Here is a 17,460-nt window from a genome sequence, read left to right as displayed (position 1 = left end):
CCCCGCAACAGGTTGTGGATTCCAGGCGAGCAACTGGAACCTTCAGGACTGAGATTGATAGATTTTTGTTGGGAAGGGGATAGAGAGCTGAGGCATATGAATGGAGTTGATGCACAAATCAGCCACGATTCCAACTGAATGGTGGAGGAGGCACAAGGTGCTGAATAGCCTCCTCCTGCACCTAATGGTCCTACATGTACTGCCCGAAGCAGTAGAGACTGGGAAGACCCCACTCTGTGCTGAGTTAAGCAGGGAGTAGCTACAATCAGACTCAGATAACTGTGGGCCTAGGAAGGGGAATCGCCTGTCATTCCCACTGCTGATCACCGTTCAGTGACCCCTGCTGGCACATGCCTGAGAATCCCCGTAGATCTCAGCCGTGGTGTCCCCCATGGTAAAATATCCCACCAATAGTCACTGCCCAAGCCCTTACATGAAGATGGCCCATTTGTGCAAGGTATTGACAGACCACCAAACCGTGCAATTGCAGCTCAGCAGGAAGGGAAGGTAGAAAAATATCAAAACACAGAAAGCACTTTACTGCCGATGAAGTACTTCCTGAAGCATAACAGCCAACTTGCGCACAGTAAGCTCCCACAACCAGCAATATGAAAATAACGAGGTCATCTGTTTTAGTGGTGCTGGTTGGGGGATAAATATTGGTCAGGACACCAGGAAGAACTTACTTGCTCTTTTTAAAAATTGTGCCACGGAATGTTTTACGACCACCTGAGAGGACAGATGGGGCCTTGGTTTACTGTTTCAACCAAAAGATGGTACCTCTGACAGTGCGGCACTCCCTCAGTGGGAGTGAGTGACACTGGGAGTGTCAGCCTGGATTTTTGTGCTCACATCTCTGAAGTGGGTCTTGGGCCAGGAATACTACTGCTGACCCATAGCTGACAGTTTAAGAATGAGAGACAGACATAGGGAGAAAAGAGAGACATAGAGAGGAAGAGAGGAAAAGAGAAAAAGAGACAGAATGAGACAGAAAGAGACACACACAGAGACAGAGGGCGAGATTTTACCCAAGTGGCGGACGTCCCGTCATTGGGGGGGTTTTCGGGTGGCTCGTATGCAATATTGTCAGGAGGAGGCAATTAAGAGCCGGCCAATTACAGGAGGCAGTCGGGCCAGTCCAATCAGAGGCCAGCAGCTCCACAGCCTCGGCATTCCCACCGAGAGAGGTGGCCATTGCTGAGACTGCAGGGAGAACGTGGGGGCACCTCATTTCGAAGCGTCCTCGGAAGGGTCAGCATGAAATTGTTATGTGGGCCAAGCAGGCAGGGTATAGAGTACGGAGAGGAAGCCCCTCCAGCAGCAGCCTTGGGCTGCGGGGCCATCATTTGCTGCCAATGGACTCCTCCCTGCACCATGGAACCTCTGTCTCCAATGGCTCCCCTCCCCGGGAAGCCACTGGGACGCCACCTCCATGCAGCTGGCGGTCTCCCCGTGCACCGGTTGCTGCTCTGCCACTGGGAAAGTGCCACCTTTAATTGGATCATTAATCATTCATATTGACTGCCCACCTCCATTCGGCAGGCAGCCGAGCTGCTGCCGTTCCTGACACTGGGAAATTTCCCCAGCAGCGGGATTGCATTGGGAAGCCATCCCAACATGGCTCTCTGGCATTTTATTGGATTCCCCTGGCCGACATTCCCATCAGCTGGTGGCCGGAACAATCCTGCCCAACAAGAAACCCATACATAAAGAGAGAGAGAGAGACAAGGGAGAGAGATAGAAAGGCAGCAGATACTGTTGGACAATTACATTCTTGCAGAGATATTCCAAACTAAATGTTCTTCACATAGAAAAGATGAAAAAAAAAGCTTATTTTGGTCATTGTACATGTGGTTGAATTAACGCATGGAATACTGGTTACATTTCATAACCAAACTACCGCAATGCAAACCGTCTGGGTCAGCACTGTGAAAGGAGGTCAGTCTTTGTGGTTTGGAGCATAAAGAGAATAATACAGGTTTCTCAGCAGAGAATATTGCTTCATGTCCCTTTCCCTATCAATCAACACCTTGGACTTTGCAGGAGAGCATTTCTTTCGGAGAACGAGAAGTCAACTTACAAATGATGTAGGATTTATGTGTAGAAATTGGAACGATACTGAAGTTACAAAGACTGATAAATAGCTCCTTAAGGACGAGTTTTTCTTTTAGATTTACCTTATAAGGGGATATAAAAACAATGGGATAAAAGAGACCCGGAGTAAGAACTTCAGACAAAGTGAAGTGAAAAGTTCAGCGTCATGCCAGGAAAAGTCAGCCCATTTTCCTGTTCCTGTCATTGCACCATATCAGCCTGATAATATATGGGAATGGAATTCCTGGATCCGTAGGTGGGAACATGCTGTCAAAGCAGAGGAAATGGGTTTAGTGGGGCAGGAGGCAATGATCCCTGTGGGGCAGGGGGCAATGATCCCTGTGGGGCAGGAGGCAATGATCCCTGTGGGGCAGGGGGCAATGATCCCTGTGGGGCAGGGGGTGATCCTCCCTGTGGGGAGGGGGGTGATCCTCAGATCTTTTGAATTTTGTGCTCAAGCCTGGAGTGAGACATGAACCCAGAACATTGTGACTCAGAGGGGAAAGTGCAGCCAACGTCACTGGCTGTAAGAAATCCCCTCCCACTGAGCATCCCGAGGGTTGATTGATAAGAAGAGGTGAATAAAGCAATATTCTCTGACCCCGACCTCCCCAGGGATTATGACCACACGACCAAACATCAAGCCATTGTATGCAGGACTGTCACTGATCTCATTTCCTCTGGAGGTCTTCCCTCTACAGCCTTCAACCTCATAGTTCCCCAACCTTGTACAGCCCGCTTCTACCTCCTTCCCAAAATCCACAAACAAAACTGCCCTGGTAGTCCCATTGTTTCAACCTGTTCCTGCCCAACTGAACTGATTTCTTCCTATCTCGACTCTATTTTTTCTCCCCTTGTCCAGTCTCTTCCCACCTACATTCGTGACTCTTCCAATGCCTGTGTCACTTCAAAGGTTTCCAGTTTCCTGGCCCTCAACGTCTCCCCTTCACTATGGATATCCAATCCCTCTACCCCTCCATCCCCCACCAGGACGGTCTGAGGGCTCTCCGCTTCTTCCTTTAATAGAGGCACATCCAGTCCCCATCCACCACCGCCCTCCTCTGCTTGGCTGAACTTGTTCTCATATTGAACAACTTCTCCTTCAACTCCACGCACTTCCTCCAAATAAAAGGTGTTGCTATGGGTACTTGCATGGGTCCTAGCGATGCCTGTCCTTTTGTGGAATGTGTGGAACATCCCTTGTTCCAGTCCTACTCAGGTCCCTTCCCTTACCTCTTTTTCCGATACTTTGATTATTGTATCGGTGCCACTTCCTGCTCTTGTCCTGAACTGGAAAATTTCATCGACTTTGTTTCCAATTTCCACCCTTATCTCACTTTGATATAGTCCATCTCCGACACTTTCCCTCCCTTCCTCAATTTCTCTGTCTCCATTTCTGGGGATAGGCTATCAACCAATATTCACTATAAGCCCACGGACTCCCACAGCTACCTGAACTACAGTTGCTCACATCCCACTTCCTGCAAGGACTCAGATTCCATTCTCCCAGTTTCTCCGTCTCAGTCGCATCTATTCAGACAATGCAACTTTCCATATGAGTGCATCCGATATGTTTTAACTTTTTTCTCAACCGAGGATTCCCCCCTCCCCCACCATGGTTGACAGGGCACTCAACAGCATCTGATCTATTTCACCCAGTTCTGCTCTCAGCCCTTCCCCTTTCTTCCAGTGTCATGATAGAGTTTCCTTTGTCCTCACCTACTACCCCACCAACCTCCGTATTCAACAGATCATCCTCCATCACCTCCAGCATGATGTCACCACCAAACACATCTTCCCCTCCCCTTTCAACATTCCGAAGGGGCTGTTCCCTCCATGATACTTTGGTCTACTCATCAGTAACCCCCAACACCTTCCCCCTTGCCCACGGCACCTTCCCATGCAAGCGCAGGAGATGCAACACCTGCCCTTTTACCTCCTCCCTTCTCACCGTCCAAGGCCTTCCAAGTGAAACAGTGATTTACTGGTACTTCTTTCAATGTAGTATACTGTATTCACTGCTCACAATGTGGTCTCCTCTACATCAGGGAGACTAAACAAGTCTGCAGAACATCTCTGTTCATTTCACAAACACGACCCCGAGTTTCCTGTCGCTTGTCATTGCAATTCTCCACCTTGCTCCCACTCTGACCTTTCTGTCCTTGGCCTGCTACAGTGTTCCACTGAAACTCAACGCTAGCTCAAGGAACAGCACCTCATCTTTCGACTGGGCACTTTACAGCCTTCTGGACTCAACACTGAGTTCATCACCTTTAGACCATAATCTCTGCCCCCATTTTTTCATTGTTAGTTTTTTTTTGCTGGTTCGATCTTTTTCTCCCACCCCTTGTTTCTTTCTTAATCCCTTAACTTTGTGTTTGGGCACTGTTCTATCATTTACACCTCATCCAGACACATCTTTTGCTTCTTCACCTGTCCCATTACTACCTGATTTGGCTTTTTAACCATGAAACCTTTTCTCATTTAATCTCTCCTGCCCCTCCACCCTATCACGGACATTCCCTTTTGTTCTTCTTCACCCCCTCCCGCCTTTCACTTGCTCAAAACCTATCACATTTTGAACTTTTGAAGTTTTGATGAAACGTCACTCTGATTCTTTCTCCGCAGATGCTGCCTGACCCGCTGAGTATTTGCAGCATTTTCTGTTTTTGTTGGCTGCTCAGAAACCTGTTTCATTCCCTTTGTGTTTTTTTCTTTCTGATGCTGCTTTAAATGTGCAATCAGTGCAGTGAAGGGAGGCTTCCCTGTTTGACACCAGCTCTAAACATGTTCTTGGCAACCTCCATTCAAACAAACTTTGATGTTCTCTGCCTCTGACTGTCTCCAGCCAATTTGCCTCTTTTCTGCTGCGACTAGGGGTCACTAACCATGGTTTGACGTATTTACTTTTGAATATCCCTATGATTATTCTCCTGGGTTTTGCTCACAGCAGATTCCCAGAGATTAATCGTCAAATCCTGGAGATTCCAAGCTATTCTTGGAGGGTTGGCAAATCTGGCTGTGGTACCACTGCATCAGTTCCAGTCATTATCACAGCAAGAATCAAGATTGCGGTTCGCAAAAGCTCCAGGAACATTCACCTCCTATTGTCACTGTATACACAGAATGCATAGAACAGCATGTCTGTGCACATACAACACACACATATGCTAGGATTGCCCTGGAGTCTCCAGGAATTAAAGATTAATGCAAAATAATATCACAGGCATTCAAAAGAAATGACGATGCTTTAAAACTTCCCTTCCAAACTTTTGTCAGTTGTAAAGATATTGAAGAAGGGGCTGTGTGGGGGATGGGGAGAAGGCTGCTTGACAGGGTGGGGCTGTTGGAGGTGATAAAACCTCCAGGAATAGGCCCAGCCAGAGTTGGCAACCCTAACGCATGCACATGCCTGGATGTCCAGCAGTCTCAGCTCTCACTGTTCTGCTGCTTTCATGAGCTGGATGTGAACAGAGGTTTGCTAGCTTTCTGCTACTTTCTGGCTGTTTTTCTTTAAAACAAAATTTTTGGAACAATTGAAATGCACAGAGAACTTCTCACCTGTGGAAGATCCTTATTAACATGGAGTCAGAACATCTGGTTTACAGCCTAAAAACTAACCTTATTAATCGCAGTGAAAATAGACAGACAAAGGTATTACATTCTTGATTCTGATATGCATCCTGAGGGAGCAATTAAACGCTGACAAGCTTAACTCTGTACCATTCCCTCATAACAATTAAACTCTGACGAACTTCACTCTGTACCAAGCACTTGAGAAGGTGCAAAAAAGATTTACAAGGATGATACCAGAACTGACAGGTTATACCTGTCAGGAAAGACTGAACAGGCTGGGGTTCTTTTCTCTATAAGATAAAAGTCTCTAAGATTATGAAAGGGTTCAATAAGGTAGATGTAGAGAAGGTGTTTCCAGGGAGATCAAACTTAGGGGTCATAAATATCTCATATAGTCAGTAATAAATCCAATAATGAATTCAGGAGAAACTTCTTCATGAAGAGAATGGTTAGAATATGGAACACACTTCCATATGGAGTAGTTGAGGTGAATAGCATAGATGAATTTAAGCAGAAGCTGGATAAGCACATGAGGGAGAAAGGAATAGAAGGATATACTGACAGGGATAGATGAAGAGTGATGGGAGGATCCTCACGTGGAGAATAAACATCAGCACAGACGTTTTGGGCCAAATGGCTTACTTCTGTGCTGTAAATTCTATGTAAATCTAAGTAAACAATAAAACCCTGATTGGCCCGAGGTATTGTTTACTGAATAATTGAAGCTTGCGGCCTTAAAGGTACACAGATTCATCTCTGCAGAAGAATAATACATTGTGGGTTATGTAATATAATACTCCCATCCTGATAAAACAGCCAATCGTGCAAATTACAGCGAGAAGTTTAACAAAAGATCCACTGTTCTATGTATAATCGCCTATTGTGTGCACTCACACACCAGATGTCACATTGCTTTAAATAAAATGCATCAATCCTTTCTTTTTAAAAAAAGAAAGTCAGGCATTTTATCCTGGTTGTTTTGACCTGGAAACAGAAGTAATTTGCTGATTTACCCCAGTAATTTATAAACGGTGGAATATTTGAGCTTGGTTGAACAGGAGATCGAACTTGTTACCAGCTATCATCAGTTATGTGGATAGATTTTTTTTTATTCATTCGAGGGATGAGGGCATCGCTGGCTAGGACAGAATTTATTGCCCATCCCTAATTGTCCTTGAGAAGGCGGTGGTGAGCTGCCTTCTTGAACCCCTGCAGTCCTTGGGGCGTAGGCACACCCACAGTGCTGTTAGGAAGAGAGTTCCAGGATCTTGACCCAGTGACAGTGTAGGAATGGCGATATAGTTCCAAATCAGGCTTGGAGGGGGGCTTGCAGGTAGGGGTTCCCATGCATCTGTTGCCCTTGTCCTTCTAGATGGTAGAGGTCGCAGGTTTGGAAAGTGCTATCGAAGGAGCCTTGTTGAGTCACTGCAGTGCATCTTGTAGATGGTACACACACTGGAGAAGCTGGGGCTGTTCTCCTTAGCGAGGAGAAGGATGGGATTTGATAGAGGTGTTCAAAATCATGAGGGGTCTGGACAGAGTAGATAGAGAAAAACTGTTTCCATTGTGGAAGGGTCCAAGTACAAGAGGACACAGATTTAAAGTGATTGGCAAAAGAATCAGAGGTGACATGAGGGAAAACAGCGAGTGGTTCTGATCCGGAATGCACTGCCTGAGAGTGCGATGGAGGGAGTTTCAATCTTGGCTTTCAAAAGGGAATTGGGTAAGCACCTGAAGAGAAAAAAATTTGCAAGGCCACAGGATGTCAGCGGAGTGGGACAAACGAAACTGTTCTTGTAGAGAGCCAGCATGGGCTCAATGGACCAAACAGCCTCTTTCTGTGTTGTACCCAGCCGATGATTATTTGCTATAATCTGATGCCTTATCTCCATCTTCTAAATGGAATTAGGGATGGACAATCAATATGGCCTTCCTGGTATTGTCCACACCAAATCCAGAGAATAAATGCCTATCTCACTAACTATCTGGCCTGGCGCTTGGCCAGATGGGTTGCCCAAGTGACCACCTGTGGGTCTGGAGGGTAGATGTTATAGGGAGCATGTTGCCTTGGGGTTTCACGGGCATCAAACACCCTTTGTTACTGCTACTGGATGGCCGTTATTGGGGCCAGTGACTTGTTGAAGCAAGTGATTTCTTATTACTCAGTAAACTAGTATTTTTACTGTCACTGGGACACTGTATCTAATACAGCAGTACTGGTCTCTCTGGGAATCAACGAATAAGGCGAGTGGGCGGGAAAGTGGAGTTGAAGCCGAAGATCAGCCATGATCGTATTGAATGGCGGAGCAGGCTCGATGAGTTGCATGGTTTACTCTTGCTCCTATTTCTTATGTTCTTAAACCACGCTACACCAGGACATTGAGAAGTTGGCGTAATGTGGCATAGCTTCATAAGCCGTGAGCAGTCTTCATGTTTGGACACTGCCTAGCTACCACTGCAGCCACGGCCAATCTTACCTTCATCTGGCAACCTCACATCAGTATTTTCAATAAGAGGTAGTGATCAGAAGCAGGAATCTTGGCTGATTTTGACCTCTTTCAACTTAGGGACCACCAATGCGGCACTGAATGAAGATGCAACCTTCCTGGATTTCATCTCTATGCCATTGGGCAGCTTGCTAATACTTTCTTTTTCAAACTGACCTGCTTTCTCCCCAGTATTGTCAGTATGCATTATTCTATTCTACCTCGACTCTAAGCGCACCGTTTTCTCCGTTCTCTCGTTTTTCGGCTGTGACGTTAAACCAAGGCCCCATCTGCTCTCTCAGGTGGACTTAAAAGATCACACGGCAGTATTTCAAAGAGGAGGAGGGGAGTTCGCCCCAGTGTCCTGGCCTAATATTTATTACAGAACAGTTGCAGTACAGAAGGCGGCCATTTGGCCCACTGCATCTGTGCTGGCTCTCTGCAAGAGAAATCAGACGGAACAGCTCACCTGCCTTTTCCCCCTTAACCCTACAATTTTGTTCTCTTCAACCAACACCTAAAAACAGTTAACATGGTCAATGTCACATTGCAGTTTGTGGGAGCTTGCTGTGCACAAACCAGCTGCCACATTTCCTACATTGCAACAGTGACTACATTTCAAAAGTACTTCATTGTCTGTGAACCTTGGGACATCTCCAGATCATGGAAGGTGCTACAGAAATGCAAGCTTGCTCTTTCTTTCTGTCTTTGGGTTTCAAGGAGGGTCTTAAAGGAGGAAAGGGAGGTGGAAAGACAACAGGGATAAGAGAGGGAATTCCAGAGCCTGGGGATTAGGTGGCTGAAAGTACAGCCCCCAATGGTGGGGCAAAGGCGGAAAGGACGCACCAAGAAGCCAGAGTTAGCGGAATGGAGGTTATAGGGAGCTACAGGAATGGAGAAGGTTAAGACAATTGTCTTCCTGACAGCAAACAACAGAGTTCAAAGATCAAACCTGACCCTTTAACCATCAATAAGTCTTAGCACCAGTGGTAACACTTCTTTAAAAAAAAAAGATAAAAAGTTGCCTTCCTGGAAAATACCAGTTGCAAACATTCCAATAATACCTTCAAAGCAACAATTTGGGTTTGGCCAAAATTGAAGCACTTGGCCCCATTAATTAATCCAATGTATTTTTTCAATTAATCCTTGTGTTATTGGGATGCTTAAGCTAAGATACCTTCAATAGTCACAGAGATCGGAGTGTCAGAAGATCTTACCTCTATAAGGGAGACATTATTCAGAGTGAGGCGAAAGAGGTAGTTTCTGTAAAAGGACAGATACACATAAACATGCTAATATTAAAAAAATCAAACAGTATCTCATGGATTATCTGTTGTTACAAGTTTCTATACATTCAGCCTGAAAAATTCCACACGTTAGTAATGTGGGTAACCCTGCTTCATACCTCTGGGAAAATCTGAAACCGTGCAAGAGCATGATTAAAATACAAATTCCAAGGTGCATATCATATGGAGGAAAATTTGGCATGGACTGAGCAAGAGAGATTCTTGGCAAAACAAAGAGAGAGCAAGAGACAGAAGAGAATAGAGAGACTAAGTAAAGCAAGAAAATAGCTGGAAAGTGAAAGGGTACAAGGGAGAGAGAGAAAGAGAGAGTATGCAAAGTGAAAGAAAAAGCAGACAACAACAATTTATATTTAAATAGCGCCCTTGACAAAATAAAACATTCCAAGGTGCTTCACAAGAGCATTATAAAACCAAGTATGACACCGAGCCGCAAAAGGAAATATTAGGTCAGATGACTAAAAGCTTAGTCAAAGATGTGGGTTTGAAGGAGTGTCTTAAAGGAGGGAAGAGAGGTGGAGAGGCAGAGAGGTGTAGGGAGGGTATTCCAGAGCTTGGGGTCTAGGCAACTGAAGGTGCGGCCACCAATGGTAGAGCGATTAAAATCAGGGTTGCACAAGAGGCTAGATTTAGATTAGTGCAGATAACTTGGAGCGTTGTGGGGCTGGAGGAGATTAGAGATAGGGAGGGGCGAGGCCATGGAGGGATTTGAAAACAAGGATGAGAATTTTAAGATCAAGACATTGCCTGACTGGGAGGCAACGTAGATCAGCGAGCACTGGGGTGATGGGGGAATAGGATTTGGTACGAGGTAAGCCATGGGCAGCAGAGTTTTGGATGACCTCAAGTGCGTTGGAATAGTCAAATCTAGAGGTAACTAAGGCATGAATGAGAGTCTCAACAGCAGATGAGCTGAGACGGGCGAAGACCAGCGATGTTACGGAGGTGGAAATAGTCAATCTTAGTGATGGCACAGATATGAGGTTGGAAGCACATCTTGGGGTTAAATGTGACACCAAGGTTGCGAATAGACTGGCTTAATCTCAGACTGTTGCCAGGGAGGGGGATGGAGTCAGTAGCTAGGGACCGGAGTTTGGAGTGGAGACCAAAAACAATGGCTTCAGTCTTTTCAATATTTAATTAGAGAAAATTTCTGCTCATCCAGTACTGGATGTTGCATAAGCAGTCTGATAATTTAGCAACAGTGAAGGAGGCGAAAGAAGTGGTAGTGAGGTAGAGCTGAGTTTCTTCATGTGAAAAATAACACTGTGCTTTGACTATCTATCTGCCGAGGGGCAGCTTGTAGATGAGAAATAGAAGAGGTAAAGGCGCGGGAGCAGGAAGAGACGCCATTGCAAATGATTCTCTGGCTACGATTAGATAGATAAGAATGGTACTAGGTGAGAGCAGTCCCACCCAGCAGGACGACAGTGGAGAGGTGTCGGAGGAGGGTAGTGTTAAAGGCTGCAGACAGGTTGCATCAAAAAGGACGAGGAGGGAAAGTTTACATTTGTCACAGTCACATAGGCTGTCATTTGTGACTTTGATAACAGTCATTTTGAGAGAAAGAAGAGAAGAATGAACAGAAGTAAATGTGTAAAAGGGATCTGAGAGAGCGCATGGGAAGTTTAGAGGTGAGTAAACAGAGGAAAGAGAACAAAGAGGGGACAGAAGGAGAAGAGAGAAAAGGAGCAAGAGAAAAAGGAGAAAAGGAGAAAGAAAAACAGGTGAGAAAATTGGAGAGAAAAGGAGAGATAAAATACAGGACAGAAATTAATGAGGAGGAAATCAAAGGAGAAAAACAGTTAAATAGAAAGAGAATAACAGTGATAGAAATAGAGAGCAAGGAAGAAAAAGAAAGATAAAACAGAGAAAGAGGGAGAAGGGAAGAAGGAAATAAAAAAAAGCAAGAGAAATCAAGAGAGTCACCTAACTTGACAAAAAATAAGAGCAAACATGTTAAAACTGCACCAGTTAATCTCGGCCATCAGATAATACGCCTCTCAGGTATTTCATGCATTGTGCACAGCCGCAGGAAAACAAAACAATCAGGACACTGGAGGCACTATCTGACTGATTGTCAGTCTGATGACTAGGTTTACATGCAATTGGCAGCTTATCCCGTTACAGCACCGACTGCTAAAAGTGTCACGTTATTTTGAAGAGGATTCTTAAACTGGAAAGAGTGTCAAAAGTGTATTTTCCATTCAAACGCCTCCCCCTTTTGTCTATTTAAAAAAAAACATCCAATATTTCATACAGACAGAAAAATACTGAACCGTGGTCAGACCATACTTGGAGTACTGAGCACTGTTCTGGTCTCGATATTGTTAAATAACAGAGGCACTGGAGACATTGCAACAAAGATTTACAAGGATTATACCCAGAACTATAAGGGTTTAACTATCAGAAAAGACTGACCTAATAGAGGTTTTTATGAAAGGGTTTGATAGGGTAGACATAGAGATGTTTCCATTTATAAGGGAGTCCAAAATTAGAGCCATAACTATAAGATAGTCATTAATAAATACAAATGGGAATTCAAGAGATAAGTCTTTACCTAGAGAGTGGTTAGAGTTTGCAACTTGCTACCACATGGAGTTCTTGAGGTGAATACCATAATATTTAAGGGGAAACTGGATGACTACATTAAGGACAAAGGAATAGAAGTATATGCTGATAGGGATAAATGAAGAGGGTGGGAGGAGGCTTGTGAGGGACATGAACACCAGCATGGACCTGATGGGCCAAATGGCCTGTTTTTTGTGCTGTACATTCTATGTAAAACCTTCCCTGTTAAATCCAGCTGCAGGCTGCTCCAATGAGCTCACGGTTTGGGAGCTAGTCTGTGTAGCTTGGAGAAGCTTCACTTATTGTAACTTTGCGCCAGTTGGCAAGCCAATGTGGAACAACCACTCCTGGGGAAACACACAGCAGCTCAGTGTGCTGCATCTCTTAAACAACTGGCAGAAGTACCACAACTCCTGAGGTAAGCGAATGTCTTTTCTTAAACCAAGGTGTAGGAAGGACAAAGCATACAATACAAAGCCCAGGCTAATTCCCTGGGGGCGCAGGTTCAAATCCCATGACAGCAGCTGGTGGAATTTAAATTCAATTAATTAATTAATTTAAAAATATGGAATTGAAAGCTAGTCTCAGTAATGGCGCCATGAAGCTTTGATCGATTGTTGCAAAAACCCATCTGGTTCACTAATGTCCTATAGGGAAGGAAATCTGCCGTCCTTTCCTGGTCTGCCCTACATGTGACTCCAGACCCTCAGCAATGTGGTTGACTCTTAATTGCTCCCTGATAGGGCCTAGCAAGCCACTCAGATCAAGGGCAACAAACGTTGGCCTTGCCAGTGACGCCCACATCCCATGAGAGAATAATTCAAATCAAAACACCTGAAATTTGAAAAGATTAGGAGAGAAAGCAAGTGGGTAAGGTAGCACAGCAATTATGTTACAGGCCTGATAATCCAGAGGCTTGGACTAATGATCTGGAGTTGTGAGCTCATAATCCCACCACAGCAACTGGGGAAATTAAATTCAGTTAATTAAATAAATCTGGAATAAAAAGCTCGCATTAGTATTGGTGACTGTGGAACTACTGGATTGTCCTGAACAAGTGGTTAAAACAATGTAGTTAGAACTTAGAAGAAAGCAAGTCTCAACAGAGCAATTACTATGGACGTTGTTGCACCTTACCTGGCTCCAATAATCAGCTGATTCCTGTTGAGATCAATTGCCAATTGGGAGTAGTCATACACTCCTGGAAAGCTAAAATTCAAGACCCAGGGCCTCAAATCTGTGAAGATAGAGAGAGGCGGGAATGTTACTCAAATGCAAATTGAACAACAACAACAAAAACTTGCATCTATATAGCACCTTTCACATCAGGAGCATTATCAAACAAAAATGGACACCAAGCACATAAGGACAGGTAACTAAAGCTGAGTCAAAGTGATAGGTTTTAAGGAGCGTCTCAAAAGAGCAAAGAGAGCCGGAGAGGTTTAGGGAGGGATTTCCTGAGCTTAGCTCCTTGCCAACTCAAGGCACAGCTACCAATGGTGTAGTGATTAAAACTGGGGACGAGCAAGAGGCCAGAACTGGAGTCGTGCAGATATCTCACAGGGTTGTCAGGCTGGAGGAGCTTACAGAGATAGAGAGGTGTGAAGCCATGGAGCAAATAGTCATTAGCCTATTGTACATGCCAAGTCTTGCAAATGGTTTGACACCACAGTAATATAAGCCAAATTCTGTCACTATTTAAATTCTTACTTTTTTGCGGAAGTGTCAAACAAGGAGAGAGAAGAAATGCACACAATTATATTTCATTCAACTTTAAAGGGGCCTCTCTACATTTGCATATCTGCTTTGGAGATTGATGGTGATGGAATATTCCACACAACACTCAAGAAGCTCAACGCCATCCTGGACAAAGCAGCCTGCTTGAATAGTACCCCATCCACCACCTTCAACACTCACTCCCTCCACCACCTGAGCACCAGGTCTGCAGTGTGTCTACAAGATGCACTGCAGCAAATCATCAAGGCTCCATTGACAGCACCTCCCAGACCTGCACCATCGACCACCTACAAGAACAAGAGCATCAGACACATGTAAACACCTGCAGGTTCCTCTCCAAGTCACACACTATCCTGACTTGGAACTATATCGTTGTTCCTTCACTGTTGCTGGGTCAAAATGCTCCCAAACAGCACTGTGGGTGTATCTACACTACATGGACTGCTGCGGTTTAAGAAGGCAGCTCACCGCCGCCTTCTCAAGGGCAATTAGGGATGGGAAATAAATGCTGGCCTAGCCAGCAATGCCCACATCCTGTGAATGTAAAAAAACAGACAAGTCCTGGTGACTGCAAATATCACAAGAGGCTGTTATTACCAAGCCAACAATAAGAAAAAAAAGAGACTTTTTATATAGTGCCTTTCATGACCACAGGTTATCCCAAAGTGCTTTACAGCCAATAAAGTACTTTTTAAAGTGTAGCTCCTGTTGTAATGTAGGAAATGTGGCAGTCAATTTGTGCACAGCAAGCTCCCACAAACAGCAATGTGATAATGACCCGATAATCTGTTTTAGTGATGTTGATTGAGGTATAAATATTGCCAGGACAACAGGCGAACTCCCTTGCCCTTCTCGGAAATAGTGCTGTGCAATCTGCGAGGGCAGTCGAGGCCTCTGACAGTGCAGCACTCCCTCAGTATTGCACTGTGAGTGCCAGCCGAGATTGTGTGCTCCAGTCTCTGTAGTGGGATTTGAACTCACAACGTTCTGACTCTGAAGCAAGAGTGCTACCAACTGAGCTGCGGCCACCTTAAAAGGCATTATCCTTGTGTGATACATTTTTCTAAAACATTGCCCGCTCCCCCAAATTTCACCTCCCGAAACCCAACCCAAGCCTCTGCTACAGAAATTGACTCAAACTGGAGCAAGACATTTATTTTGAGTTATTGGTGGTCCTCACTGGTATTTCTTGCCCATCCTTAATTTTCCCTGAGCAGCTTCAATACATCTGTGACTTGCAAGGCCACTGCAGACAGCATTTAAGAGTCAACTACATCGCTGTGGGATTGGAGTCATGTGTAGGCCAGACTGGGTAAGGACAGCAGATTTCCTTCCCTAAAGGACATTAGTGATTTTTACAACAATGTCACAGCTTCCGTTCAGTCACTTTTACAAATATCAGCTTTTATTTCCAGATTTTTAAAAACTGTATTCAAATCCTCAAACTGGTGGGATTTAAACTCATGTTCTTTTGAAATAATAATACACGCCACTGGATTATTAGTTAGTAACACAACACTACCATACTCACATCCCATTCTGCCCTCCAGCACCTTATCCAAGTGACCATTTGTCACATGGATGCCTGGCAGTGAGTTGTCGGCAGGACACTTGAGTGTGGGGGCATCACAGTTCAACTCTATCTGAATCTCTCACAAACCTCGTAGGAAAATAAGAAATCGGACCAGCAGTAGGCTAGTCTACTGCACCATTCAATAAGATCATGGTTGATCTGTTTCTGGCCCCCAACTCCACTTTCCTGCCTGCCCCTCATAACCCTTTACTCCCTTGTAGATCAAAAATCTGTCTAACCCAGCCTTGAATATGTTCAATGACCCAGACTCCACTGCTCTCTGGGGAAGATAATTCCAAAGATTACCGACGCTCCGAGGGTACAAATTCCCTTCATCTCCTCTTATTTGCTCAACCTTTCCTCATAAGACAACATCTTCATCCCAGGAATCAGCCAAGTGAACCTTCTCTGAACTGCTTCCAATGCACATATGTATATCCCTCCTTGGGTAAGGAGACCAAAAAGTGTACGCAGTACTCTAGGTACAATCTCACCAATGCCCTGGACAGTTGTAGCAAGATTGCCCTACCCTTGCAATAAAGGCCAACATGTCATTTGCCTTCCTAATTACTTGCTGTACCTGCATGCTAACCTTTTGTGACTCATGTACAAGAACACCCACATCCCTCTGTACCGTAGCATTCTGCAGTCTCTCTCCATGTAAATAACATACTATTTTACTATTCTTCCGGCCAAAGTGGACAACCTCACATTTTCTCACATTATATTCCATCCGCCAAATTTGTGCCCACTCACTTAACCTATCTATGTTTCTTTGGAGACACATTGTGTCCTCGTGCTTGCACATTTTCAACAGGAGTCGCCAGGCAGTGATATCAGGAGTGCAAAACCGTTTCCATTCCCCCTACCCTTCCCAACGTCCTCATCCAAGGGTTCTGAGGACAACTGGGATTCGAGTTGATGGCTCCAATGGGATAGCTAGCAATGACACAGACACAAGGATAACAGTAGCCTCCCTCATTATTGAAACATCTGTAAGATGCAAGGATTGTAAGGTCTTTGTGTGTAACACAGGCTGGATATTCTTACGGGTTTGACAGGGTAGATGCTGAGAGACTGTTTCCCCCCTGGCTGGAGAGTCTCAGGATAAGTGGTCGGCCATTTAGAATTGAGATGAAGAGAAATTTCTTCACTCAGAGGGTTGTGAAACTTTGGAATTCTCTACCCCTGAGAGCTGTCAATGCTCAGTTGTTCAGCATAATTCAAGACCTGAGATCCCTAGATTTTTGGCCATTTAAAGGAATCAAGAGACATGGTGTAAAGCAGGAGAATGCAGTTGATGCAGAAGATCAGCCATGATCTTATTGAACGGCAGAGCAGGCTTGATGGTCTACTCCTACTCCTATTTCTTATGATCTTATGTGTGCTCAATGATTACAAAACAGGGATTAAATCTCATCACTCCTATCTAAAGTATTTTTAAAAATTAGCATTACAATAGGGATGTAGGGGCGGTTTAATGGAGTGTAACAAATATAGCCATTCCTCATTGTTGAAGGTTAAGGTTTGGATCAGCAATAAACATTATGCATTATTCTTCATCCTAATTAGCATATCTCCCATACATACAAACAAAATCTAATCCTCATTCACACTTTATCCTATTACAATGCACTGTGTATAATCCACTGTCATTCACAGTCTACAATACCCTATTTTCTTGGCAACACTTTTATTTTCTTTCTTATTAACTTAATTATTAATTCATACTGGTTTAATCGAGGTATTTAATTAGAGGGTTGATAAAGCAAAACTATTTCCTTTGGTGAAGGTATCCAGAATGAGAGGACATAATCTTAAAATTAGAGGCAGTTATTCAGGAGGAAATCAGAAAGCACTTCTTCAGAATACAGGGTAGCGGAAATGTGGAACCTCTCTCCCCCAAAATTCTTTGGACACTGGAGATCAGTTGGAGATTTCAAGACTGAGATTGACAGATTTTTGGTGGTGACGGTGTCAAGGGACATGGAACAAATGCAGGTAAATGGACTTACATTTGTATAGCCCCCTTAACATAGTAAACATCCCGTGACACTTCACAGGGGCGATTATCAAGCAAAATTTGACACGGAGCCAATATGGAAATATTAGGACTGCT

At 44.4% G+C, this 17,460-nt stretch overlaps 1 protein-coding gene across 2 annotated transcripts in view; it reads right to left on the bottom strand.

Annotated features, from left to right (window-relative positions):
• The window catches only part of sema5ba (sema domain, seven thrombospondin repeats (type 1 and type 1-like), transmembrane domain (TM) and short cytoplasmic domain, (semaphorin) 5Ba), a 340,802-nt gene that overhangs the window by 148,588 nt on the left and 174,754 nt on the right, over positions 1-17,460 (bottom strand). For both annotated transcript variants that reach the window (XM_068034843.1, XM_068034844.1), the window contains exons 4-5: positions 13,169-13,268; positions 9,374-9,419 (exon numbers count right to left, since the gene is read on the bottom strand). In XM_068034843.1, coding sequence (XP_067890944.1) covers positions 9,374-9,419; positions 13,169-13,268 — 146 coding nt within the window. The remainder of the gene's footprint in view (positions 1-9,373; positions 9,420-13,168; positions 13,269-17,460) is intronic.

The sequence above is a fragment of the Heterodontus francisci genome, chromosome 7 (genome assembly GCF_036365525.1).
Source record: "Heterodontus francisci isolate sHetFra1 chromosome 7, sHetFra1.hap1, whole genome shotgun sequence".
In the NCBI taxonomy this organism is placed as follows: domain Eukaryota; kingdom Metazoa; phylum Chordata; class Chondrichthyes; order Heterodontiformes; family Heterodontidae; genus Heterodontus; species Heterodontus francisci.
This window is presented reverse-complemented; position numbering and strand designations above follow the sequence as displayed.